This window comes from Euprymna scolopes, chromosome 22, assembly GCF_053919585.1.
Source record: "Euprymna scolopes isolate OS-2025 chromosome 22, ASM5391958v1, whole genome shotgun sequence".
Taxonomy (NCBI): Eukaryota; Metazoa; Mollusca; class Cephalopoda; order Sepiida; family Sepiolidae; genus Euprymna; species Euprymna scolopes.
The window spans coordinates 98,513,132-98,540,115 of NC_136503.1; the positions used below are offsets into that span (position 1 = coordinate 98,513,132).

The window sequence follows — 26,984 nt, forward strand, 5'->3', positions numbered from 1 at the left end:
AGGTCGGCCAAAAAAAAAAATTAGTTCTTGACAACAACTATGGAAGGCAGTAATTACTGAGGATACAATTAAAAGACTCATCATTCCTATTCTGTTGAAGGCCAGAAGAATAGTTGCCCGAAACGTTGTGAAACAAAAACTATGAAGATGAGGAGGGTTATGGTTATGCAAATTACTCAAAACTTCTTCCTCCTACCCAAAGCAGGTCGGCCAAAAAAAAAAATTAGTTCTTGACAACAACTATGGAAGGCAGTAATTACTGAGGATACAATTAAAAGACTCATCATTCCTATTCTGTTGAAGGCCAGAAGAATAGTTGCCCGAAACGTTGTGAAACAAAAACTATGAAGATGAGGAGGGTTATGGTTATGCAAATTACTCAAAACTTCTTCCTCCTACCCAAAGCAGGTCGGCCAAAAAAAAAAATTAGTTCTTGACAACAACTATGGAAGGCAGTAATTACTGAGGATACAATTAAAAGACTCATCATTCCTATTCTGTTGAAGGCCAGAAGAATAGTTGCCCGAAACGTTGTGAAACAAAAACTATGAAGATGAGGAGGGTTATGGTTATGCAAATTACTCAAAACTTCTTCCTCCTACCCAAAGCAGGTCGGCCAAAAAAAAAAATTAGTTCTTGACAACAACTATGGAAGGCAGTAATTACTGAGGATACAATTAAAAGACTCATCATTCCTATTCTGTTGAAGGCCAGAAGAATAGTTGCCCGAAACGTTGTGAAACAAAAACTATGAAGATGAGGAGGGTTATGGTTATGCAAATTACTCAAAACTTCTTCCTCCTACCCAAAGCAGGTCGGCCAAAAAAAAAAATTAGTTCTTGACAACAACTATGGAAGGCAGTAATTACTGAGGATACAATTAAAAGACTCATCATTCCTATTCTGTTGAAGGCCAGAAGAATAGTTGCCCGAAACGTTGTGAAACAAAAACTATGAAGATGAGGAGGGTTATGGTTATGCAAATTACTCAAAACTTCTTCCTCCTACCCAAAGCAGGTCGGCCAAAAAAAAAAATTAGTTCTTGACAACAACTATGGAAGGCAGTAATTACTGAGGATACAATTAAAAGACTCATCATTCCTATTCTGTTGAAGGCCAGAAGAATAGTTGCCCGAAACGTTGTGAAACAAAAACTATGAAGATGAGGAGGGTTATGGTTATGCAAATTACTCAAAACTTCTTCCTCCTACCCAAAGCAGGTCGGCCAAAAAAAAAAATTAGTTCTTGACAACAACTATGGAAGGCAGTAATTACTGAGGATACAATTAAAAGACTCATCATTCCTATTCTGTTGAAGGCCAGAAGAATAGTTGCCCGAAACGTTGTGAAACAAAAACTATGAAGATGAGGAGGGTTATGGTTATGCAAATTACTCAAAACTTCTTCCTCCTACCCAAAGCAGGTCGGCCAAAAAAAAAAATTAGTTCTTGACAACAACTATGGAAGGCAGTAATTACTGAGGATACAATTAAAAGACTCATCATTCCTATTCTGTTGAAGGCCAGAAGAATAGTTGCCCGAAACGTTGTGAAACAAAAACTATGAAGATGAGGAGGGTTATGGTTATGCAAATTACTCAAAACTTCTTCCTCCTACCCAAAGCAGGTCGGCCAAAAAAAAAAATTAGTTCTTGACAACAACTATGGAAGGCAGTAATTACTGAGGATACAATTAAAAGACTCATCATTCCTATTCTGTTGAAGGCCAGAAGAATAGTTGCCCGAAACGTTGTGAAACAAAAACTATGAAGATGAGGAGGGTTATGGTTATGCAAATTACTCAAAACTTCTTCCTCCTACCCAAAGCAGGTCGGCCAAAAAAAAAAATTAGTTCTTGACAACAACTATGGAAGGCAGTAATTACTGAGGATACAATTAAAAGACTCATCATTCCTATTCTGTTGAAGGCCAGAAGAATAGTTGCCCGAAACGTTGTGAAACAAAAACTATGAAGATGAGGAGGGTTATGGTTATGCAAATTACTCAAAACTTCTTCCTCCTACCCAAAGCAGGTCGGCCAAAAAAAAAAATTAGTTCTTGACAACAACTATGGAAGGCAGTAATTACTGAGGATACAATTAAAAGACTCATCATTCCTATTCTGTTGAAGGCCAGAAGAATAGTTGCCCGAAACGTTGTGAAACAAAAACTATGAAGATGAGGAGGGTTATGGTTATGCAAATTACTCAAAACTTCTTCCTCCTACCCAAAGCAGGTCGGCCAAAAAAAAAAATTAGTTCTTGACAACAACTATGGAAGGCAGTAATTACTGAGGATACAATTAAAAGACTCATCATTCCTATTCTGTTGAAGGCCAGAAGAATAGTTGCCCGAAACGTTGTGAAACAAAAACTATGAAGATGAGGAGGGTTATGGTTATGCAAATTACTCAAAACTTCTTCCTCCTACCCAAAGCAGGTCGGCCAAAAAAAAAAATTAGTTCTTGACAACAACTATGGAAGGCAGTAATTACTGAGGATACAATTAAAAGACTCATCATTCCTATTCTGTTGAAGGCCAGAAGAATAGTTGCCCGAAACGTTGTGAAACAAAAACTATGAAGATGAGGAGGGTTATGGTTATGCAAATTACTCAAAACTTCTTCCTCCTGCACATCCTTTAATACCTTCGATATTATATCTATAACAGATGGATGTTTTTTTCTGTTTTTACTGGATTTCATATTTTTATGTTTTTTTAAAACCTTTCCATTTTGTTTTAATATTACCTTTCCCTTTTGAAAGGAAGAAACAAAAACTGTACATTTTATTCTTTGATAAACTATTGTAAACTCTGTTCCGTCTGCCTGCTTCCCACCTGACTACAACTTGGATGTCTTCAAGTCCAACGTTAACAAATTCCTAATGAACTGCCCTCTTAAGTAAACACTTCATCAAATCTCCACACTAACGTACTAACCCTTATCCCTGAGTGGCTTCCGGGCCGTGATAAGTGGTGACCACCGTGTAAAAAAAAAAAAAGTCTCTGATGGTTTGTTTGGTTTATGTCATTCAATGAAACACGTGTAAGACAGTAATTTTGTTAAGAGAGTAAACTTTAGCATCCTGAGTTATTTCCCTTTGGTTTGGGAACTCTTCCCTTAAAGAGTTATGTTTCTTTCTTACCGGTGTTAACCTTCTTCTAACGTCTCCAAGTTGTGGACTTTCCTTTGTACTAATATCGACCGCCACATACAGTTAACGTGTCTCATTTAACAAATTTAAACAATATTAATGTGAATTAAATATATATTCCTGTGATTTTGAAATGCTTAATAAAGTTACATATGCTCTGAAATTGTAAGTCCATTTTCATTGAGCTTAATAAACTGTTGCAATTTTAAGATTGCCTTATTGAATATATGCATTATAAACGTATATTTGTTTTAAGGAAACGCATATATATATTTTCTCCATTTGAAACCTATATCCTCAATTTAAGTCCTTCTCGCCATATATATATATATATATATATATATATATATATATATATATATATATATATATATGTGGGGGGGGTATTTCTTCTCCATTTGAAACCTACATCCTCAATTTAAGTCCTTCTCGCCATATATATATATATATATATATATATATATATATATATATATATATGTGTGTGTGTGTGTGTGTGTGTGTGTGGGTGTGTGTGTGTGTGGGTGGGTGTATTTCTTCTCCATTTGAAACCTACATCCTCAATTTAATTCCTTACGCTCTTCTCTATGCTTTTACATCTTCCACGAATGGATTTTACACCTACCCTTCAACTCAAGACTCATCTACAAGAATATGTCATTTTTTCTTCATCCCTGGATATTTAAAAAAAAAAAACTCCAAAGAACACTTTTTTGAATTTCTTATTGGATCTACCCAATACGTAGCTCATACTCTCTCTGGATTTCTGCAACACTAATTGTTGGACATTGCTGAGTATCTTTTATTTTCGTATAAACTTTTACTTTCCTTTAGAAACTTTTATAACTACCGTTTTCAAAAATTGCAGCAAAATTAGATTTTTATCTATATATTCCTTTTGCGAACATTTTTTCCTCTGAGGAGAAGTACCTATCTTTTAAACTCTCTGGAATAAGGAATTTGTCTCACTTTTTCTTGTATTCCTTGTTTTGAACCAAATATTGTGATTGTAACTCTACAATATTGTAACGTCTATTACTTATATATATATATACAGTATCGGCCATAATATAAGGAACGGAAAAAAATTACAATTATTCATGTATATTTAAAAAATTAGAGCATGGATTTTTCAGAATTTTCCGTTCAATTTTTTTTTCTGTTCTTTATATTATGGCCGATACTGTATATGTCTACCACAATAAAAACATTGTTTTCCGAAACGATCGTACAAATTATTAATTTTGTTGTTGTTCCTTCTTATGAAACGGATTTTTAATTTAATTGTAATTTGATTTTTAAATCATCAATCACATTACTAAATATTTAATAAGCTCTAGGATATTTACCTATCGAGCTTATTATATATCTAAATTACAACGAGCACTTTTTCTTTTCCTGTATTTTAATTAAATTAGTAATTTTACTATTACATTAAAATACACTCTGCTCTTTAGACTACTGTTCTAATCTCCTTTAAATTTATATGTGTGTGTGTGTGTGTGTGTGTGTGTGTGTGTGTGTGTGTGTGTGTGTGTGTGTGTGTGTGTGTTCGGTGCTTATCCATTCTTGGTACCGCGTTATTTTGAAATATTTTTTTCAGGTTAAATGCAAGTTTCTCAATGTCTTTTTTTTTTATTAAATTGTAATGAGGAGGCACAGAATAGTTACAAAATACCCTCCCTATGTTAAGAATGGCTTTCAAAATATGTCCAATATTTCGAAATATTTTTTTCAGGTTAAATGCAAGTTTCTCAATGTCTTTTTTTTTATTAAATTGTAATGAGGAGGCACAGAATAGTTACAAAATACCCTCCCTATGTTAAGAATGGCTTTCAAAATAATGACGTTATTATTTCAGCACGGTACCAAAAATGCATATGTGCCATACATTGTTTTGAAGACTTGTCTAGCTACAACCACTGTAAAGAATTCCCCTTCTCGAAAACTGTGAAACAATTGTAAGATGTTTTTGAAACCAGTTATGATAAAGTAGACGGTTAGTATTAGGTTAAGTAGACGGTTAGTGTTAGGGTTAAGTTTGTTTGAAGGTAAATAAAATCCGACACTCACAGTTTGAACGGGCAGGCATGATCAGAGTTGTTGAACGTTTTAGTTCCTTGTCGACATTTTGAATTTTGTCAGGGATTTTTTCAGTCTGCATAGCTGGTTCCCCTGAAGATCGGTCGCTTTTCAGTTCCAATTGCGATAAATCTTCAATCACAGACATATTTTTGCGGAAAGAAGATTTTAGTGCTGCAAAAAAAGAAAATATAAATTAAAAACATACTTTTACTTTTCTAAATTTAATCTTAAACATCTTACTTCTCATACTCTGTAATCCATAATTTTTTCCCGACTTTGATTTGTCAACAATCCCTAAAAAAAAATTATTACCAACTTCTTAAATTGACTAAATAAAAAAATCAAAGTTTCGGAGATAGAATTTGAAAATATGGATACAGACAGACATATAGCCGTTTATATATATATTCTCTGTAATTACATTGAGCTTTATAAATTAAAGAATTGGTATAAATAAAAGGTGAAATATAATTAAAAAAAAAAACATTTCTCCATTAATTAATATATATATATATATATATATATATATATATATATATATATATATATATATATATATATATATATATATATATATATTACATAGAAAATGCGGGCATGAAAAGTAATATAGTTAAGATTTAAACATGGAAAAGTAAAGGACTAGTTGTTAAAACGGGAAAAGAAAAGGACAAGATATTCTAGTAAAAAATATAATAAATTTATAACTTAAAATATTGGAGCATTAAGAATTTTTTTTAATTCAATTTAATATTATATAATCAATTCTTAATGCTGCAATATTTTAAGCTATAAATTTATTATATTTTTTACTAAAACATCTTTTTCTTTTCCAGTTTTAACTAGTCCTATTACTTTTCTAAATTTAATCTTAAACATCTTACTTCTCATACTCGCATTTTTCTATGTAATCCATGATTTTTTTCCCGACTTTGATTTGTCAACAATCCCTAAAAAAAAATTATTACCAACTTCTTAAATTGACTAAATAAAAAAATCAAATAAAAGACGTAATTAAGTAAATAAATAGTCAGCAGTCAGTTTTGGTCAGCGAGCCAAGGCGAAAGGTTGGTTAGTGATTGAACCAGATGAATTTTGTTGACATAAGAATTGTGATTTGATGATAATGGGATGATGCAATCGTTCTAAGAAAAAGGGTGCGGCACACTAAACAACAACAATCTCAAAAATTAATTTAAGATGGAAAAAAATTGATGGGGAAAATGTTACTTTTACCTATACAATCAGTTTCTTTTGGGGAGTGGGAGTCTGATTGTTTATATTACTTGTATTGCTCGGACTATTGTTCTCATCTTGAGTGTTATTTGTGCAACGTTTCGGTCGGATTGGCCTTTGACTGTCGTTGTTTGGAAAAGAAAAGAGAAAAGTTACTGGCTCCGTAGATATTTTCGTATTCTGTGAATTAGTCTCTATTTTATGATTATAGTTTCGAATTTGTGAAAAGATTAGTTGACAAAGGGGAGGCAATTAATAAAGATCGATATGGGATTATTTCCCTTTCATCATCAAAATTTAAAGGATGCACAATATTTGTTTTATTTCTATTTTTTTGTTGTCACATTCAATTGTCACTCAATTGATGGCCCAGTGGAGATCAGAGCGTTGGTGGTGAAAAGATAGTAATTAAGAATAATAAACACTGTGTCATTCCCCGCTAGATTTTGTACCCTGTCTAGGACATTTTGGCTCTTATGTACATATACGCCATAATCATATTGATACACCGGTTCCCGCTGGATCACCAAAGTTAAGCAACGTTAAACCTGGTCAGTACTAAATGGGTGACCATTTGGGAATTCCAGGTGCTGTATGTGCTCTCTGCTTATCTCGGCATTGTTTCCAGTAAAGGTAAAATCCAGAAGCTTGTAGGGTGCTTTCTCAAGGTGAGAACCGTTCATTTCAATTGGCGGCTGTTATAAAGGGAAATAACCGAGAAGCAAAGAGTTATCTCCCCTGGATGGGAAGGTGGGGAAGACTTTTCAAAATGGCTGACACAACATAATCTGTTGCTCTAACGTGTTACTATTTTTCTTTTTAAAAAAATGAATAATTTGGTGCCAAAACGATTCCCACATTTAACAACCAGTTATATGCTGTGACGACATAACAGGGGCCAAGTGGAGATTAGAGCGTTTTTATATTTGTATGTTGGCTATTAGAGTTGTTATTCAGAGAATATTACAAAAATGAATTTTATGTAGAAATTATGTGATGAAAGTATTTTTAGATGACGAAACTAGTGATATTGTTTCTATTTAATTACCTCCCCACGAGGGTAGAGTTAGATGCAAGGTCATTTTTTTATGTGGGGAAAATCCAGTTCCCCAAAAAGAGGTACTTTGGATAGGAACAAAAATTTAAATTATCTCAGTCATGAAGGATTTCTCCTCCACTGACCGAGGATAAAAAAGGTGAAGTGTAGTACCAGAACAGATACTACACTTTGCGGTTTTTATCATTTATTTTCTGCAAATGTAAAAATTACAAATGTTAAACAAAAAGATAAATGGTTAGGCACAAGGCCAACAAAAAAAATTGGGAGGTGGTCTGTAGTCAACCGTGTGTTGATTTTGCAAGCCTTTTTCTTGTCGCACACAAACACACGCGTTCACATTTCAAACCACTTTTCTTGTCATACACATACGCGCACACGTACACACACGTACACACACGTACATATATTCACGTTCACGTACATACACTCACATTCATGTGCATACTCACACATGCTAACGTACACACACATGGACAACGTCACTTCCCTTTAAAGGAAATCCATCCATGCACGAAGGAACCCGGAAACAACTACAAAAGCAAGACCTGAACTGTTTCCTTCTTTTCGATTCGTCTCCCAACCTGAGCGGTTGACGGACCTACCGCTCCCTTTCTTTTTTCTTTTTTTTACACGGTAGTCACCACTTATCAAGGTCCGGAACCCACTCAAGGTTATTGCAAGTACAGTACGTTAGTGTGGAGATTTAATGAAGTGTCTACTTAAGGGGCGGTTCATCAGGATTTTGTTTACGTTGGACTTGAAGACATCCAGGTTGTAGTCAGGTGGGAAGCAGGCAGACGGAACAGAGTTCCACAGGTGTGCACTTCTAAGAAAGAAGCTTTGTTCATGGAAACTGCGTTTTGATTTAGGCACAAATAAGGAGTGGGGGAAATTTTTCACAGTGGATTCAGCCAGACGAGTGTTTTTCGTGAAAGATTGGCGAGGGGGGATCAGAGATTGGAGTTCAGACGAGCACCTGCCATGGAAATAACGATAAAACAAAGATAGGCTCGCGACGTCTCTTCTGTGGGAGAGAGGTTGCAGGGAAGAGAAAAGGGCATCCCCCACTAAGCCACGAAGTCTTTTTTGTACTCTGTCAAGGCAGGATAGGCTGTTTTTAGCAGCTCCTGCCCAGATATGGCAGAAGTACTCCATCCTTGGACGTACTTGGCTTTTATATAGATAGAGAATTGCATCAATAGTGAGATATCTTCTGGGGCGGTAGAAGGATCCCACTATCTTTCCAGCGACCTTGGCAACAGACTTGATGTACGTGCTCCATTTCAGATCCGGAGTAAAGGTCAAGCCAAGAAGCTTATCAAAACATGGGGCTTCTCCTAGACGAGAGCCATCCATTTCAATTGATGCCAGATGGGGATCAGAGCGTTGATGATGTAAAGATAGGAGTTTGGCTTTAGATGCATTAAAGGTAATCAGCCATGTTTTCCCTTCGGGGCGCGCCTCACGTCCCCTGCTACTATGTGTGGGGCAAGAGCAAACTGACAGTACGTACACATTACACGCTTCTCTCTCCATGACCTGGATTGACTTTCTCACTCTCTCTCTCTCTACAAGAATAGACTTTCTCTCTCACCAGTTAACAGCAAGAGACGCACACCAAACTAAACACGTGCTGTACCCTTTCTTTTATTTGTTTATTCATGAAATAAATTCTAGTTTGTTTATTTCAATTTAACGCATTGTTCATTTCTTTCTCAATTCAATTCAATTTTCCTATTTTGTACGACTGAGGGATATATATAATATACCACCAGTCCGCTACATAACACAACCTTGAGATATCTCTGTTCAAGTTTATCAAAAATACCTGCTAGAACATATAGGTCTCGGGGGTACTTCTACAGTTTATTGCCGAAAATAGAGACGCCATTTTTTGCGCACCTGTCATTAAAATGCGAGGGTGAAATCAGTATTTTAAACTATGACCGAAGCATGAAATAAATAATAAAAAAAAATAAACTAGATAATGATTTTTCAGTTTCATTTAAATTAATTTTTTGTTGACCCTTTAAAGTTGCTTTAATTAAAAAATGTTTCATTAAAATTATTTGTTCGGAAAAGAATAAAAACAATTTTATAAAAATCTAATGTTGCTTTCATTATAAAATTGTTTTATTAAAATTATATTTTCTTACACAAACTTTTCAATAAATGTTTTTACAATTATATTTTGATAAATTTTTATACAGTAAATGTTTTGGTTTTCAAATGGCGCTCGCCCAGTTTAGACAATTATGAATACGTCATTTTCATTTTCTGTTTTTAATAAAATTAATATATATACGTTTCATGAAAAACATTCCCGTTTTCATTAATTAAATCGAAACATTTTCAATTAAATTATGTTATTATCATTATGATAAAATACATCATGAACAAAGTTTCAAAGTTTTTTTTTTATTACTAAGAAAAAAAAAATGTCTGAATAATGGAGGAAAACAATGGATTAATAAATATATCCTCATCAGAACGAGGCTTTAAAAGATTCATCTTTGTGAATTATTTAGTTGATAGATGTTCCCTTTCACTTGATTTACTTTTTTTTTCATAGTTCTTTCCGGAAGTAATTAATATCTAGCTTAATTTTTTTTTTCTAACTTTGGTCATAGCTTAAAATACTGATTTCTCCCTCAGATTTTAACGACAGGCGCGCGAAAAGAAAAATGGCGATAAACTGTAGAAGGACTGTCTCGGGAATTATTAAATAAAAAAAAAATGATTTTTACAGTAAAATTATTTTTTTATTTACGTGCCACATGCACATAACTTATATTTTCAGTTGAGTAATTAAAAAATAATTTAACAAAATCTTGAAATTTATCAAAAACTCCCGATAGAACAAAAAAAAAATGCACATTTTTACGTGAAATTAATTTTTTTATTTACACATGACTTGTTGCACGTCACTTCAAACTTAGCTATATTTTGCTAAAACAAAAATTAAAGTAACGTAACTGTACAGTCTAATAAAAAAAAATAATTTAAAAAAATGTTAGATATATCAAAAACGCCCGACAGAAAATGAGAGAATTAAATAAGTAAACAAAAAAATGAGGCACATTTTTTTAAAATGAAAAAAAAAAAATCTGTCACAGTCACACGCAACTAAAAATGTTTTTTGGTTTAAAATGTACCCAGTTTAATTTTTAAAAGATAATTTAACAATGCTGAAGTTTATCCAACCGAACGAAGATAAAGCAAAGAACATCTGAAAGTTTGAAAGAAGATATGGAAAATAAACAACTGACATTATTTTTTAAATTGTAAATTTTCATTTCTTTTATTGACGCACTAAAAATATTATTTTAAACAATAACTTTCTATAACTTTTAAATAAACAAAAACAAACTGATCTAAGAATTTTGATAGTGAAACAAGTTGTTTGTTTACGTTTTAGTGACGATACTTCTTACTTCAGTCACTTGGGATTAAGTTGTAAATCTCGATGTGTAGGTACAGTCACTTTTATTAATAGCACTCCTTGATTTATGAGCGTAGTAATATGACACCAACAGATTATTAAAGAGGAGACATTTCTCTACAAAACTTTCATTTTCGGAATTTTTTCAACTGAATTTCTTTCATATTTCTTTCATATTTTTTTCACTGAAGTTTTCAAGTTGGATTTTTTTGCGAAAAACTTTAATACTTTTTTAAGCTCACCATAATTGACCTCTTTTCTTTAAAGTGGTACTATATTTTATACCTAGAGACTCACAATATCGCGCGCACCAAATTTGAAAAACGCCAATATTTTTTTTGCGTAAAAAATAAAGCGGCGTTTACTAAAATTAGTGACACAACTTGAAGTAGCCTGGAAAAAAACTATTAAAGACACAAGAAAAAGAATTATATATCTATAAAGAAAAAAGATTAAATTTTATTTAAATCAAGAATTTATGAAAATAATCCAAAAAATAAACAAGATATCGCAAGTTGAAGTTAAGGGAAATTTAACTTTATTTACCAGTTTTCGCATCCTAAACTAGGCTAGTAAGGGATACCTATTACTAGCATGAACTTAAAAACCACACAGAAATACTCACCCCAGCTACTCCAAGATTGTCTTTAAAGGACCATAAGCCAAACTTTATAAGGAACACATTTATCAGACTAATTTGCCCTTCAAAATCAGACCTAAGAAAAATAAGTAAAAACATCCTAAACAGAATAATACCAAATATAAAAAGAAAATAAGCTTCAATCATCAGATAATGTTATAAATTGGTTCTTAAATCTAAAAGACAAATCAAAGTTAAACTTCATAACATTTGACATAGATAACTATTACCAGTCAATCTCTCCCATCCTATTAAACAAGGCACTCATCCTAGCTAAAAATAACTCGGACCCATCCGAATTAGAAATTAGATTAATATTACTAGCAAGAAAGACTTTAATACAATTTGATAACAAACTCTGGACCAGAAAAAACACACCTGATTACTTCGATGTAGTGATGGGTACATATGATTCTGCCCAGGTGACAGATTTGGTTGGAATCTTCCTATTAAATGAACTTAAACAAAAATTCTGCAATAGCGATTTACAAGGAGGTCTGTACAGGGACAACGCTCTATTAGTAACTGGAGCAAGGCCCAGGATATACAATAGTACCATTATTAAACTAAAAGAATTCTTTAGTGGCTATGGTCTTAGTATAACGATAGAAAAATAAAAAATGCCTCAAACTTCTTAGACGTAACCTTAAACCTAAAGGAAGGATCATACTACCCTTACCATAAACCAAATTTGTCACTACACTAAAAACGAAAGGCTTGGGCACAGAATTACATGAAAATGGATTTCCAACGTGTCCTGTTTACAGATGAGACCCGTACTATTCTTGACAGTCCGGATGGATGGGCCAAAGTTTGGAAGTCGAACGGAATTCCAACCCTTACAGATTTCATCACCAACGAGGAGGTGGAGTCATCATGTTTTGGGCAGGAATCAAATGGGATAAGTTGTTTTGGCCATTCCAAGTTCCAGAGGGTGTAAAACTTACCAGCAATGTATACACGGCCTTTTTGGATAAACATTTTTCACCATGGCTAGATGACCTACCATTGTCACGTCGCTTTCAGATGATTTTTATGCATGACAATGCACCATCCCATTCGGTTAGGGGGACTGCAGCCTTCCTTGAATCTATGGGCTTCTTTGGATTAACTCTCATGACCTGACCACCGTGTTCTCCAGACCTTAACCCCATTGAATATCTCTGGTCGATATTAAAAAGATTATTATGTGGGCAGTTGCGGTTTGACCTAACTAGACTTTGTTAAGGAGAGTGTCTTTGACTGCACAGCCAACACCATACTCTCTTGTTTCATCTTTTTTCCCTTGCCAAAAGAAGGTTTAATATGGCTCTTTAAGGCTCCCTGAATCTGCAATACGGGTTTCTTGCAGGGCAGTAATGTCTATCTGTAGGTGTAGTAGTTCTTTATTGATGACAGCAATTTTTTGCATGTCAGAGATGGAGTCGAGATCGTTTGTTAAGCTGGTCAGTATTGTGCAGACATTCCAACACCGAAACTTGAGTGCTGGTTTCTTTTTGAGTGTTTGGTACATCAGAAGAAATCCTATCCACCCCATGAGGCAGGTGGCTAGTGGCGAAACAGCACCTTACTTGCTGAGTGCTGCTCAGCTTAAGGACGGCCGTAGCTGTCCAACGGGGTTGAATAACCCTTCCCACTGTCAGTAATGACCCCTGGTGCTTAGCTATACACCAATCTTGCTTTGGGCTTATAAACGGTAACTGCCATTCCTCTGCTCAGCTTAAGGGGGATGGTAGCTGTCTGATGGGGTTAAATAGCCCCTCCCATTGTCAGGAATGGTCCCTGGCACCTAGCTGTACACCAATTTAGCTTTGGTAACTGATATTCCTCTGATTGGTTCTACGATGCGTAGCTGAAGTTTTCTCTCCAGGGCGCAAGCCTGAGCATTCGTATGGAGTAGTTGAGTTGCCCAAGCATCAATAACCCTCTCTCTGATCTGGCACAAGGCAGTGGCGCCCGTCACATGGTTTTGCTGGAGCCACATGTGAGAAATTAAGAGATGGTTTAGGACCAGTAAGATTCGTCCACGTCCGGAGGGTGCAGCAGCCGAACTACAAAGGTGCTACCTCTTCCAGAGCCCCCTGTACCCCTATTATACATAATTAGTAATAAATAGTAATATTTACAACTAGAAATAAAAATAGGTTTAAGGCTTCCAAAATTCGTACTAGAACTGTCCGCAAGGACCCGTGGCGCAGTGGTTAGAGTACATGGAAAAATCAATTGTAAAAGCGATATTCTCCTGAATCTGTATGAGAGTCAGATACACCATAAAATGGAATACTGTTGTCACATCTGGGCAGGAGTTGCTCGGCACGCCCTATCCTGCCTTGACAGAGTTCAAAACTGGTTTCGAAACTTAGTAGATGATACCCTTTTCTCTTCCTTGCAACCTCTTTCCCACAGAATAGACGTTTTGAGCCTGTCTCTGCTCTATCGTTATTTTCATGCGAGTGCTCAACAAAACTCTAATCTGTCCTTCACCCTTGCCAAACTTTCACGAAAAAAACACTCGACTAGCTACAACCACTATAAACGATTTCCCTCACTCTCTATCTGTGCCTAAATCTAAACACAGATTCCATGAAAAAAAATTTCTTTTCGAGAACTGCTCGCCTGTGGAACACTGTTCGACTGTCCTGCTTCCCAGTTAAATACAACATGGTATCATTCAAATCCAATGTAAACAAATTCATAAATAATCAAATTCTACCCAATTTACACCATTAACGATTACTACACTACCACCTTATATTTGTTAACTCTTATACTCGAGTGGCCTTCGGTCCTTGATAAGTGGTGACTCCCAAGTATTAAAAAAGATAGATAATCCAAATTCAGTTAGCAGTTAACTTTTATTGCGATTGATGGATTTGGGGGGACATGGTGTCAGTTAAGGATGATCTTAGGAAGTTGGGATTATGACCCGATCTTGCATGAGACTGAGAGGCCTGGAGAAGAATCATTGGGAAAAACTGTCCAACCCATGTCAGTCTCGAAATGGATGTTAAATGATGATGATGATGATGATGATGATGATGGTGGTGGTGGTGGTGGTGGTGGTGGTGGTGGTGGTGGTGGTGGTGATGATGATGATGATGATGATGATGATGATGATGATGATGATGGTGGTGGTGGTGGTGGTGGTGGTGGTGGTGGTGGTGGTGGTGGTGGTGGTGGTGATGATGATGATGATGATGATGATGATGATGATGATGATGATGATGATGATGACGACGACGGCTAAGTTTTAACTGAGAAGCCTGGAGAGGAGCCATTGGGCAACATTGCAGTGATGGGACAGGGGTTGGAGCTTAGTAGACAAAGTGGGACCTATTAGATTGCAGACCCTTTTCTGGACCCTATCCAAGAGGGAGAGACGTGGCAACAATACTCCATACATGGGCGAATGGTATCCTTGTAAAGGTACAGGATACTCTCAGATGTGAGCAAGTTGTCTAGCAGGTGTGAGTAGTTTTCTAGCACGATAGAGGGAGCCTGTCTTTCTTGCAGCAGCCTTCGCAATCTCCTCAATGTATTTATTCCAGTTCATATTTCCTGTGAATGTTAAGCCGAGGAGTTTGAAACAAGAATTCTCCGGTAGGGAGTTATTTGTCATGGATATCGGTGGTTGGAGAGGTTTCTTATAACTGTTAAAGAAGAGCAGCTTAGTTTTACTCGCATTAAATGTCATCATCCCTTAACGCCACCATTCAACTATGGTCTGGAGGTCATTTTCTAATGATTCAGCCATTGTCTTGGATTTGTGTACATCTGTTCTTCCCTCATGCATATTATAGAGCATTGTATCATCGGCAAATATGCCCATCTCGTACACAATATTATCAGGTAAGTCATTGATGAATAACAGGAATAAAAGTTGTCTGAAGATCAACCACTGGGTGACCCCAAAAAAACAGGACATTCAATTGTTTTTCTGAGCATTTTACAGTCAACTGCGAAAAAAAGGGGCAAAGACCCTCGTGTTTTGATGTGATGTTTTGAATATAATAAACTAGTTATGACCAAAGTTTTATTTCATTCGGACAAAACACTAAGAAACAAGGCCTAATTAGAGTTGGGGCCCATTTTTGGGAGATCACCCTGTATTTAGTATTCGTCCAGTTATACCATATGATTTGATTTTCATTAGCAGCCCTTCATGCCAGACTTTTTCAAAGGATTTTGATATATCAAGGGTTTCAGCCTTGGTTTCAGCCGCCTTATCCAGCGCATGGTGTATGCGTTCAGAAATGATTGTTAAAATGTCTGCAGTAGAACAACATTGCTTAAATCCTTACTGTTTGGCAGAAAGAAGATTGGCTTTTGCAAGGTGATGGACTAGTGCTTGATTGATTAGCGTCTCAAAGATTTCCGCAAAGTGCGGGAGGAGACTAACAGAGTGATAATTGAGAGAGTCTGTCCTTTCGCTAGAATTCTTGTACACTGGTACCACAGAGGTCATTTTTCAGCTATTAGGGAAGCAGGATTCAGCAAGCAATTTATTGTAGATTTTGGAAAGTCCGGGGGCTAGTTCAGCTGAGCATTTCTTAATTAGTACAGCAGGAATGAGATCACCCCCACACGCCTTAGAGGTGTCTAAGTTTTTTATTATATCATGGATATGTAAACGGGGTTAATTTTAGATCATCAATTGTGGCTTCCCTCCGCATAGGAAAATTTGAGAGGGAGTTGTTTTTGGTTCTAGGGTGGAGTTGGAAGTGATTCTGCCATGCAAGTAGTTCTGCCTTTTCAGTTGCCATGCAAGCAGCTCTGCCTTTTCGGTTGCCATGCAAACAGTTCTGCCTTTTCAGTTGCCATACAAGCAGTTCTGCCTTTTCGGTTGCCATGCAAGCAGTTCTGCCTTTTTGGTTGCCATGCAAGCAGTTCTGCCTTTTTGGTTGCCATGCAAACAGTTCTGCCTTTTCGGTTGCCATGCAAACAGTTCTGTCTTTTCGGTTGCCATGCAAACAGTTCTGTCTTTTTGGTTGCCATGCAAGCAGTTCAGCTCTGCCTTTTCGGTTGCCATGCAAACAGTTCTGCCTTTTCGGTTGCCATGCAAACAGTTCTGCCTTTTCGGTTTCCATGCAAGCAGCTCTGCCTTTTCGGTTGCCATGCAAACAGTTCTGCCTTTTCGGTTTCCATGCAAACAGTTCTGCCTTTTTGGTTGCCATGCAAGCAGTTCAGTTCTGCCTTTTTGGTTGCCATGCAAACAGTTCTGCCTTTTCGGTTGCCATGCAAGCAGTTCTGCCTTTTCGGTTGCCATGCAAACAGTTCTGCCTTTTCGGTTGCCATGCAAGCAGTTCTGCCTTTTCGGTTGCCATGCAAGCAGTTCTGCCTTTTCGGTTGCCATGCAAGCAGTTCTGCCTTTTCGGTTGCCATGCAAACAGTTCTGCCTTTGAGAATTACTGATTTTCTTTTAGTCACTTTATTCATAGAAATATTATGCCTTTCCATGGCGACCAGTTGAAAGTCGACATTTTTCATTTCACTTCCTCATTTCATGAATTCTTTGCACTAAAAATGTTTCTCATTCATGACTAGTTTTCAATTAATGCTAGTCCCGGCAAACTTTGCTATAATATTCATTTGCTGATATTTTTTCTCTGATGAGAAGAACGCATTTCTTTGAAACTCTGCGGATTAAGGAAATTTCAATATAGCTTATTTGAGCATTCTGCCAAACAATAAATTTATATAAAACGTCTTAAATTTTGTTCTTCTCTTTCCCTCATATATATATATTGACCGAAACATGCTCATGAGTGTGTATCGACATATAAATGCTTATGTAAAATAAATAAAAAGTATATCTTTCCCTACTTCGGTATCGAGCACTCTTACATTAAACTTGTCAAACTTCGTTGTGTTTTTTCACCTCTGGAAAATATTAACCTGGAATAATTTATATATATATATATATATATATATATATATTGTATTTAAATATTATTAATTAATTAATAATTACTACGTGCATAAAAGTAAGTCATCTAAAAAAATGCGAACAAAGGGCAAATAACTCCTTTCTTATAATAAAACGCTCAGGGAGCGAAAAAAGAAAGAAATTAATCGCTAATAAAAAAAAAATTCAACAATCTTATATATATTTATATATATATATAATATATAATTATTTTTAAAATATAATTATCCACTGACAAGTGTTTTGTTGTCTACGACTCATCAGAGTGACTGAATCAAATGAGATTCAAAATTGAGACCCCACAGTAATGAGCCTAAACCCCTTACCGCTGACCCATCTCGCAATTCACTTAGATGTTTGTTTGTTTTTTTTTTTTGTTGTTTTTTTGGTTTTAGCGATACGTTTTCAATGAATTCAATTATTTACGAAAGTGCATATTTACCTAAATGCGAGTTGGGAATAATTTTCCCTTTTAACCAATTTGATACCCCCACATGGGGAGCGGTATATATATTATTTTCAAACGTCAAAACATTGTTAATTCATGACTCGCACAGCAGCCGTATAGCATAATGGTTAGAAGCCTTGACTGTCCAGAAAACGAGTAGTTTTCAAGATATGAAAAAAATTATAGTTTTAAAAAGTCAGGGATCACTTTTCTATATTAATTTAACATAAAATGAAACCCCACTTTATAGCCATATTATTATTTTTTTTTTTTTGAAGAGAGAAGTGTCTGTTATTATTTTTTTTTTTTAGGGGGTGATGTTTATTTGGTAATTGCAGCCTGGTAAACCAACACAAAACCTACCTTAAAAAACTTCTTTTTTTTTAAAGGTTTTTGAGTGTGTTGAAAGCGCATATTACATTTGAATTTTCCGTAAATAAGTATTTTTCCGAATTAAGCTACGTAATTCTTTAAATTATATAAGTGGTGGCCATTGTTGTATGCATATTTTTGCTCAATACCCTGAAAATACTTATTTGCAGAAAATTTAAGGCAAACGGAAGAGAGTTCCACAGGCGTGCAGTTCTGAGAAAGAAACTTTGCTCATGGAATTTATGTTTTGATTTAGGCACAGATAAAGAGTGGGGAAAATTATTGACAGTGGTTTCAGCTAGACAGATGTTTATCATGAAAGACCAGAGATTGGAGTTCAGGCGAGCACAATGATGCATACAAGTTATTTCTCTTGAATCATCGTGTTACTTCCCTTTGACTATAAAACACCAATTACTCGTCTATATATTACTTGGATAGATATGAATTAATATTTTTAATTAATGGTGATAAAAGTGACTGTCTGTCTATACCAGAAGATTTTTCTCGCGTTTCTTCAAGGACACCACTTCTCCATAATTTCATCAGGTCGATATGGGAAAACATAACCTTTTCTGGAAAAAAACAAAAAAAAATTTCTACTCGTTTATCAAATAAAAAAAATTTTTTTTTTTTTGTTCACAACTAAAATACAACAATCCAATCGATGTTCTAGGGTCCTGCAGAGAAGAGCTGATGGACAGGCAATTCGAAACTAATAGAGACCTGTAAAAATGCTCTCAAGAAGCCCCTTCGCTATAATTTCTCCAGGTCAATAATGAATTCGTGTGAACGGAAGTAAGGATACAGGAAAAAGGAGGTGACGTTCAAAAACAAACACCTTTCACAACTAAAATGTTACGATTAAATCGCTCTTCTAAAGTTCTGCTGGGAACCATTGATGGACATACAGAACGAAACTAAAAAAGATTTGTAAAGATGTTATTTAGAAACCTCTTTCTATGATTTCATTAGGTCAACAATAAATTCGTGTGAACGGAGGTAAGGATACAGGAAAAAGGAGATAACGTCATATATGACAACTAGAGGATTCTGGTTAAGAAATATCGCCAGTATTGAAATAAACAAGCAAGAATATTAGACGTATTAAAATCGACAAACGAACGTGTAATATAAAAATTGCACACATAATAATATCTCTTTCTCTTTCCTTCTGCACTCTCTCTCTCCCACCCATCCCTTTCTTTTTTTCTCTTTTTCTCTACCACCCCGCATTCTCTATTTCTTTTTCTTTCCCATCTGCACACTTTCACTGTCTATGTCGTTCTCTCTATCTTTTCTTGGTCCTCTCTTTCTCTCACCCTTTCTCTCTTCCTCCCTCTTTCTCTTCTCTTTTTCTCCCCTCTCTCTTTTTATACAGTGCCATTTTTCTCTTTCCCCCCTCTCTTTCTCTTTCCCTTCCACTTTCTCTCTCTTTCTCTTTCTCACCTGCCAGCTCTCTCCCTGTTTTTTCTTTTTCAAAGCCCCTCTCTCTCTCTCTCTCTCTTTCCCCTACGCTCTCCATCGCTTTCTCTTTCCCCACCTTCCCCCTCTCTCTCTTTCTCTCGTTGTCTTTTTCTCTTTTTATTTCTCTCTCTTCTCTCTTTCTTTCCCCTCTCTCCTTCTCTTTTCCTCTCCACCCCCTCTCTTTTTCTTGTCTACGTTCCCATCACGACCACAGAGGCGAACACACAATAACAAATGACGTGAGTTAATTTTTGTTTATGACTCTCTCTCTCTCTCTCTCTCTCTCTCTCTCTCTCTCTCTCTCTCTCTCTCTCTCTCTCTCTCTCTATTTTTTATCTCTCTTTCTCTTCCCCTCTCTCTTTCTCTTCATCTTTTCATTGTTTCTCCTCTCCACTCTCTCTTCCAGCACCCTCTCTTTGTTTTTTTCATAGATGAACACAATACGATATAATGTGTCAATTATAGTTATAGTCAAGATTGTCTGCTCTTTTTAACTTCCGGTTTTTGCTGTTCATTTGGTTATATAATTACACATGGTCAAGCAGACCAGAAAGGCTTTCTTAATATGAGAAAAGGGGGACTTTCACATTGAGAGGAAGATGATCATCAATTAGAAGGGATCATATCCGGCTTGTCACCATCGTCCGATCTGTGGAACAGAAACCGGAAGTCCAAAAATGCAGACTACAACCACTAAACCTTTTGTTGGCAAATGTAAAAAGATCAAGTAATTTAATGAAAATATCGGAAGCAATAGATTTCAATTGTGAATTGAACATAAATATAAAAATCGGCTACTTATGCAAAATAAAGATTGTGGTATCGTCAGAGTTTTCCGGTCAGTTTACGTGAAATGCTGAAAGGTACCAGAACGTTAATATTTTTTTTTTTTTTGCTATCAGTTGTTTGTTAAAAAAAAATATTTATTCATGAAACTTACCATACAACGAGTGCGTTTTCGTTTTTTTTTTTTTTTTCGTGAATTGAATTTTAATTTTGTTATAGTGTTCTAAGAATTATCCAATAATTATTCATTATATTTTCGATAATTATTCAGATTGGCACTTATGGCAGCATTTAAAATTAAAGACGAAGATAAAAAAAATTCTAAAAAATCTCGTAATTTGGTCAAGTTTTTTTTTTTTTTAATCGTTTACCTGGGACTACTTTCCGCCATTTCACCGCCTTTGTTTACGCTACGCGCGATTGGTCTCTTACTGAAATGTTAAGCAGTATACTACTCTGTAAATGTTGGCGTGTTACATATGGAAAAACGGTTAATTAAACTGCAGAAGCACCTGTTAAACTATACAAGTTGTATAATTGAATACCCCCCCAAAAAAGAACGAAAACATAAAAATATTTTTGTAAACCGCTCGTGAAAACTTAATTTTTTTAGATCAATTAAAAGGAGTTAATACCATGCAAATGGTAAATTTTTGACGGGTTTAATTATCAGATTCATTGTCAGTGACCTTGAATATCCATAAAAAAACTAAATTAGAGTAGTCAGTATTCTGTTGTAGCATAAGGTAATATTTACTTTTTAATTTATTTTAATAAATATTACTCTAAATACGGTTTTGACCTGTAGTCTTGTCTTTACGTTCTTTCCTTTCTGCTCAAAATTTCTTGGAATTCCTCCCTCCCCACTCCAATGAGCCTTACCATTTTTATGCCAACGCCAGTAGTGGAGAGGGGGGGAGGTATTGAAAAAATTTTCCGGCGTTTGCCCCCCCCCCAAATCACAAAACTTTTGTTCGATAGCTTACGTGTTTTACGGGAAATTCCGACGATAACACGGTTCTTATTCTGCATAAGTACAAATAGATTTAGAGAATCTACATCGAATATAAAAGTGCATCCGGTTATGTAATGTAAAACGCTTGGATTTAGATCCATTAAAATTAATCGGCCACCTCTTTCCCCATTGTACCACGTGATCAAGATCAGAGAGAATTTGGTCATTTATGGCCTTTGAAGTGTTGCCATAGATAGTAGTGTCGTCAGCATAAATCTCTATGAATGATCTTAGGGTGTGATTTGGGAAATCATTGATGTAGATCAGGAAGAGAGATGGGCCCTGGGTAGACCCCTGAGGGACTCCAGTATTAATACTGTGAGCTTCTGATTTCTGTACATCAATTACTATTCTTATGGACCTACAAAGAAAAATGGTTTAATAATTGAAAAGAAATTTCCAGCTATACCGTAGAGAGAATCAGAGAGAACTTGGTCGTTTACTGACTTAGATGTGCTACCATAGATGGTAGTGTCACCAGCATAAATGTCTACAAATGATGTAAGGATGTGATTTGGAAGATCATTAATGTAGATCAGTAAAAGAGTTGGGCTCAAGATGGACCTCTGAGGGACTCCAGCATTAATACTGTGAGCTTCTGATTTCTGCCCATCAACTACTACTCTTATGAACCTGTCAAAGAGAAATGATTTAATAACTGAAAAGACATTTCCAGCTATACCGTAGCTGGAGATCTTGTGAAGTAAACCTTTATGCCATACCCTATCAAAGGCCTTTGATATGTCAAGAGCAATTGCCCTAGAAAGGAATATATTCATTTGGAAATATCTTATTTTAAAATTTTGTGGAGTAGTAGACCTTTATGCCATACCCTATCATCGAATATAAAAGTGCATGCAGTTTTGTAATGTAAAACGCAAAAAGGTGCCTGAACGTCAGTGAAATCACAGCAGTTAACATCGTTTAAGGAAACATTTGTTATTATTGGTTTATTATAATTAAGCTTTCAAAATCATATAGGGTTTACCTAGTTCTAGCCAATAATTTGTGTGAAAAATTAACCGAAAATGACCTAAAAATCATGAAAAAAATTTCAAGACACCCAAAAGAAAGGCCATATTTCAAATTTTACTTTATCCGTTACAAAAAATGAGGGTTCTAGGCAAGGAAGTGCCATTTGTGGATAGACTTCTGCAAAAAAAACAATGCTCACGGGGTTTTTTTTTTTGTTAGCTAAATTGTGGATTTATATCTGTGACAATTTTGTTTTCAATTTTAGAAATATTTGAGAATTTTTAACTTTAGAGACCCAAAAGGGTCGCTAATGGAACACTGAAATTTGAAAACTCAATCATTCCAATAGAATATACCATTAATTAATCTGAAAACGTCATATTCAAAAAATCTGATGCATACAGGCAAAGATACATGTCATTTTGTAAAAAAGGAGGTAAATATTTTCTGAACAGAAAATATTTGGCAAAACTCAATCTTAATTGTCTTTGCAAACTGTTTTTATTATTATTAATTAATATTGTTATTTGTGATGTTATAATATTTTCATTAGTGCAACATTACAAATAAGTAATTTTTGGATATTTTAATTATTGTGACATGACAAGTAATGTTTGGATATTTTCATTAGTGCGACATTACAATTAAGTAATATTTGGATATTTTCATTAGTGCGACATTACAATTAAGTAATGTTTGGATATTTTCATTAGTGCGACATTACAATTAAGTAATATTTGGATATTTTCATTAGTGCGACATTACAATTAAGTAATGTTTGGATATTTTCATTAGTGCGACATTACAATTAAGTAATGTTTGGATATTTTCATTAGTGCGACATTACAATTAAGTAATGTTTGGACATTTTCATTAGTGTGACATGAAAATTAAGTAATTTTTGACATTTTCATCTATTCAACATGACAATGCATATTATTTTAATTGGAATTCATTATTGAGATGAGTATTATTTATTAATTTATTTATTGCGGACTATTATCCTCATCTTTCTTAGTTGTTGTTTCACAACGTTTCGGCCAACTATTCCTCTGGTGGTAACCGCGACGGATAGGAACTTTGAATCTCCTAACTGCATTACCAGCAATCACTTTGCTAGTGGTTTCACTTATTTTAAAGCATTTATTCTGTTCAAAAACAAAACTGCAGACCGTATAATACTTTAAAAAATATTTATACTTATTTACTGTTATGGGTTTGTATTACTGTACACATAGATTCGAAAAAGTTGTCAAAAAACTAATATATAACAAATAAATGTTATCAAAGGCAAGATAAGTTACTTTTCTACCTAACTGGATATATTTTTTGCGTTTTTATTCAATGTAACATGTTTATTCAGCTCGAAAAACATACAGTGTTTACCTATGTATTGGAAAATTCAAGATGGCGCCTGACTGTCTTTAACACGGTAAGGTTGTGAAACGGTGTTATAAATAATAAAAAACTAGACAAAATACTATTAAAAAAACACCGAATATATGTCAACCTATGTCACGGTAACATATATTGAGCGAGATTTTAACAGTATTTTGTCTAGTTTTTTATTTATAACACTTTTTTCCATATATATGGAAACAATTTTGGGTTTCCTGTAAACATTGTACGCAAATATTATGCAAGTATAAATCATGTAGAATATCTGCATGGATATAATTACACGTAATAGTTAATTAAAGATGATCATACCATAAGAAAACTGAAAAAACTAATAGGGAATTAATTAAAATGAATGTTTAAAAGAATATGCAAATTAGCTAGATCTTTTGCTAGTGAATGCAATTCCACAACCCATATATAAGAAAATTGTATTTTCTTTTTAAATAAATAGAAAAGAGGGTTTTTAATATGAATATCAATACACACAAAAGAAAAACGAATTTATAGGAGTATAGATAGATATAGAAGATAGATTGTCAGAAACTGCTGAAAAAATTGGATACATTATTAATGTAAAAATACCCAAAATAAAATCGATACACATTCAAGTACAATACATTATAATATTTTGATAATATTTGCTTGGTGCATTAAATATGATATGGAAAAAAGTAAATGAATGAATAAAGACATGTTTATACGAAAGAAAAACTTTAATATGCGCTGATGAGGTTGCCCAATTGTGCAAAATTATAATTTATAATTATCTACATGTATGACAACATTTGACCTTAATAACTTAATAATGCAAATGCCAATAAAAGAATGAAAAATGAACATTAAGAAGGTCTGTTTCTTATATATATATATATGTATGTTTGTGTATGTGTATGTATGTTTATATATATATGTATATATATATATATATGTATGTGCAATCACGCATGTGCTTTTCCCCCATTTACGTATGTGCATTTGCTGTACATATTTATGCGTGTGCTTGTATTTGTGTGTTACTTATTAAAAATGTTTTGTTTTTAATCTATTATTCAAGTTACTTACTTAAGCTTTCACCTATTTTATTTTATTTTATTAAAATAAACCTGTAACGTATAATTTCTACCTGCCCGACTAATTTATTTTTATATATATATTATATTTAATTATATATATCATTATACTATCAAAATAAACCTTAATTAACTTATTTTTCCTTTTCTTTTTCTTTCCATTTTATAAACAATAAATATCTTTCAATCTCTCCCAGCCCGGCTAAATCACTTTTTTTTTTTTTTTTTTTTTTTTTTACAAAGGCATCACCACATTATCAAGGCCCAGAGGCCACTCAAGGATAACGGTTAAAGAGTGTACAGTAGAAGTTGGTCAATATAGTAATCATTAGTAATGAAAATTTGGTAAATTTAATAACTTATATGGAACGGCTCATCAAGAACTTATTTACCTTAGACTTGAACACAACCATATTGTAGTCAGCCGGAAAGCAGGAAAACGGAAGACAATTCCACAGGCGTGCAGTTCTAAGAAAGAAGCTTTGTTCATGGAATCTATGTTTAGGTTTAGGCACAGATAAAGAGTGGGGGAAATTATTGATAGTGTTTACAGCTAGACGAGTGTTTCTTGTGAAAGTTTGGCGAGGGGGGACCATAGATTGAAGCTCAGTTGAACACTTTCCATGAAAATAACGATACATCAGAGACAAACTCGCAACATCTCTTCTGTGAGATAGAGGTTGTAAGGAGGAGAAAAGGACATCTCCTACGAGGCTACGAAGTCTATTTTGAACTCTATCAAGGCAGGACAAGTCCTTTCTAGCAGCTCCTGCCCAGATGTGGCAACAGTATTCCATCCTTGGACGTACCTGGCTCTTATATAGATAGAGAATAGCATCAGCAGTGAGATATCTACTGGATCGATAGAAAGATCCCACCATTTTTCCAGCGGCCTTGGCAACAGATTTGATATACGTGTTCCATTTAAGATCAGGAGTAATGGTCAAGCCCAGAAGCTTGTCAAAACTTGAGGCCTCCTGAAGACGAGAGCCATTCATTTCAATTGATGACAAATGTGGATTAAAATGTTGATGATGTAAAGAGAGAAGCTTGGTTTTAGATGCATTAAAAGTAACCAGCCACTCCTTTCCCCATTGTACTACATGCTCAAGATCAGAGGAGAGAGAATTGGAGAGTACTTGCTCGTTTACTGTCTTAGATGTGGTACCATAAATGGTAGTGTCGTCAGCATAAATGTCTACAAATGATGTAAGGATATGATTTGGAAGATCATTAATGTAGATCAGGAAAAGAGTTGGGCCCAGGATGGATCCCTGAGGGACACCGGCATTAATACTGTGAGCTTCTGATTTTTGCCCCTCAACTACTACTCTTATGAACCTATCAGAAAGAAATGATTTAATAATTGAGAAGACTTTTCCAGCTATACCATAGCTAGCGATCTTATGAAGTAAACCTTTATGCCATACCCTATCAAAGGCTTTAGATATGTCAAGAGCAATTGCCCTAGAAAGATTGCCACCGTCGAGAGATTTGCTAATCCTATGCGATATAACTGTAAGGACATCTGCTGTAGATCTAGCAGAACGGAAACCATATTGAGTGTCACTAAGAAGGTTATTTTTGTTGAGATGTTTGATTACTTCTGTATTTAACACAGATTCTAGCAACTTACTCATGACGCACAGGAGACTTATTGGCCTGTACTGAGAGGGGGATGAGCGATCACCTGAATTCTTAAATACAGGGCATACTGATGAGATTTTCCAGGGAGATGGGAAACTATTCTCCTTAAGACAACGTTTAAACAGTTTTGTAAGTATGGGCGCTAGTTCAGGTTGAAGTTTTTTGAGTACTATAATTGGAATACCATCAGGGCCAGTTGCTTTACTCGAATCAAGGTTTTTGATTAGCTTGGCAACATCACGTACTTTAAACCCCATTTT

At 34.9% G+C, this 26,984-nt stretch overlaps 1 protein-coding gene across 5 annotated transcripts in view; it reads right to left on the reverse strand.

The window, feature by feature from the left end:
- Positions 1–26,984, reverse strand: part of LOC145243564 (tubulin tyrosine ligase 3-like) — a 186,472-nt gene that overhangs the window by 131,792 nt on the left and 27,696 nt on the right. For 3 of the 5 annotated variants that reach the window (XM_080106547.1, XM_080106545.1, XM_080106546.1), the window contains one exon: positions 5,228–5,410. In XM_080106547.1, coding sequence (XP_079962673.1) covers positions 5,228–5,384 — 157 coding nt within the window. In that variant the 5' untranslated portion in view covers positions 5,385–5,410. Of the gene's footprint in view, positions 1–5,227; positions 5,411–18,857; positions 18,939–26,984 lie in introns of all 5 variants that reach the window. The other 2 variants (XM_080106543.1, XM_080106544.1) reach the window with 1 other exon arrangement.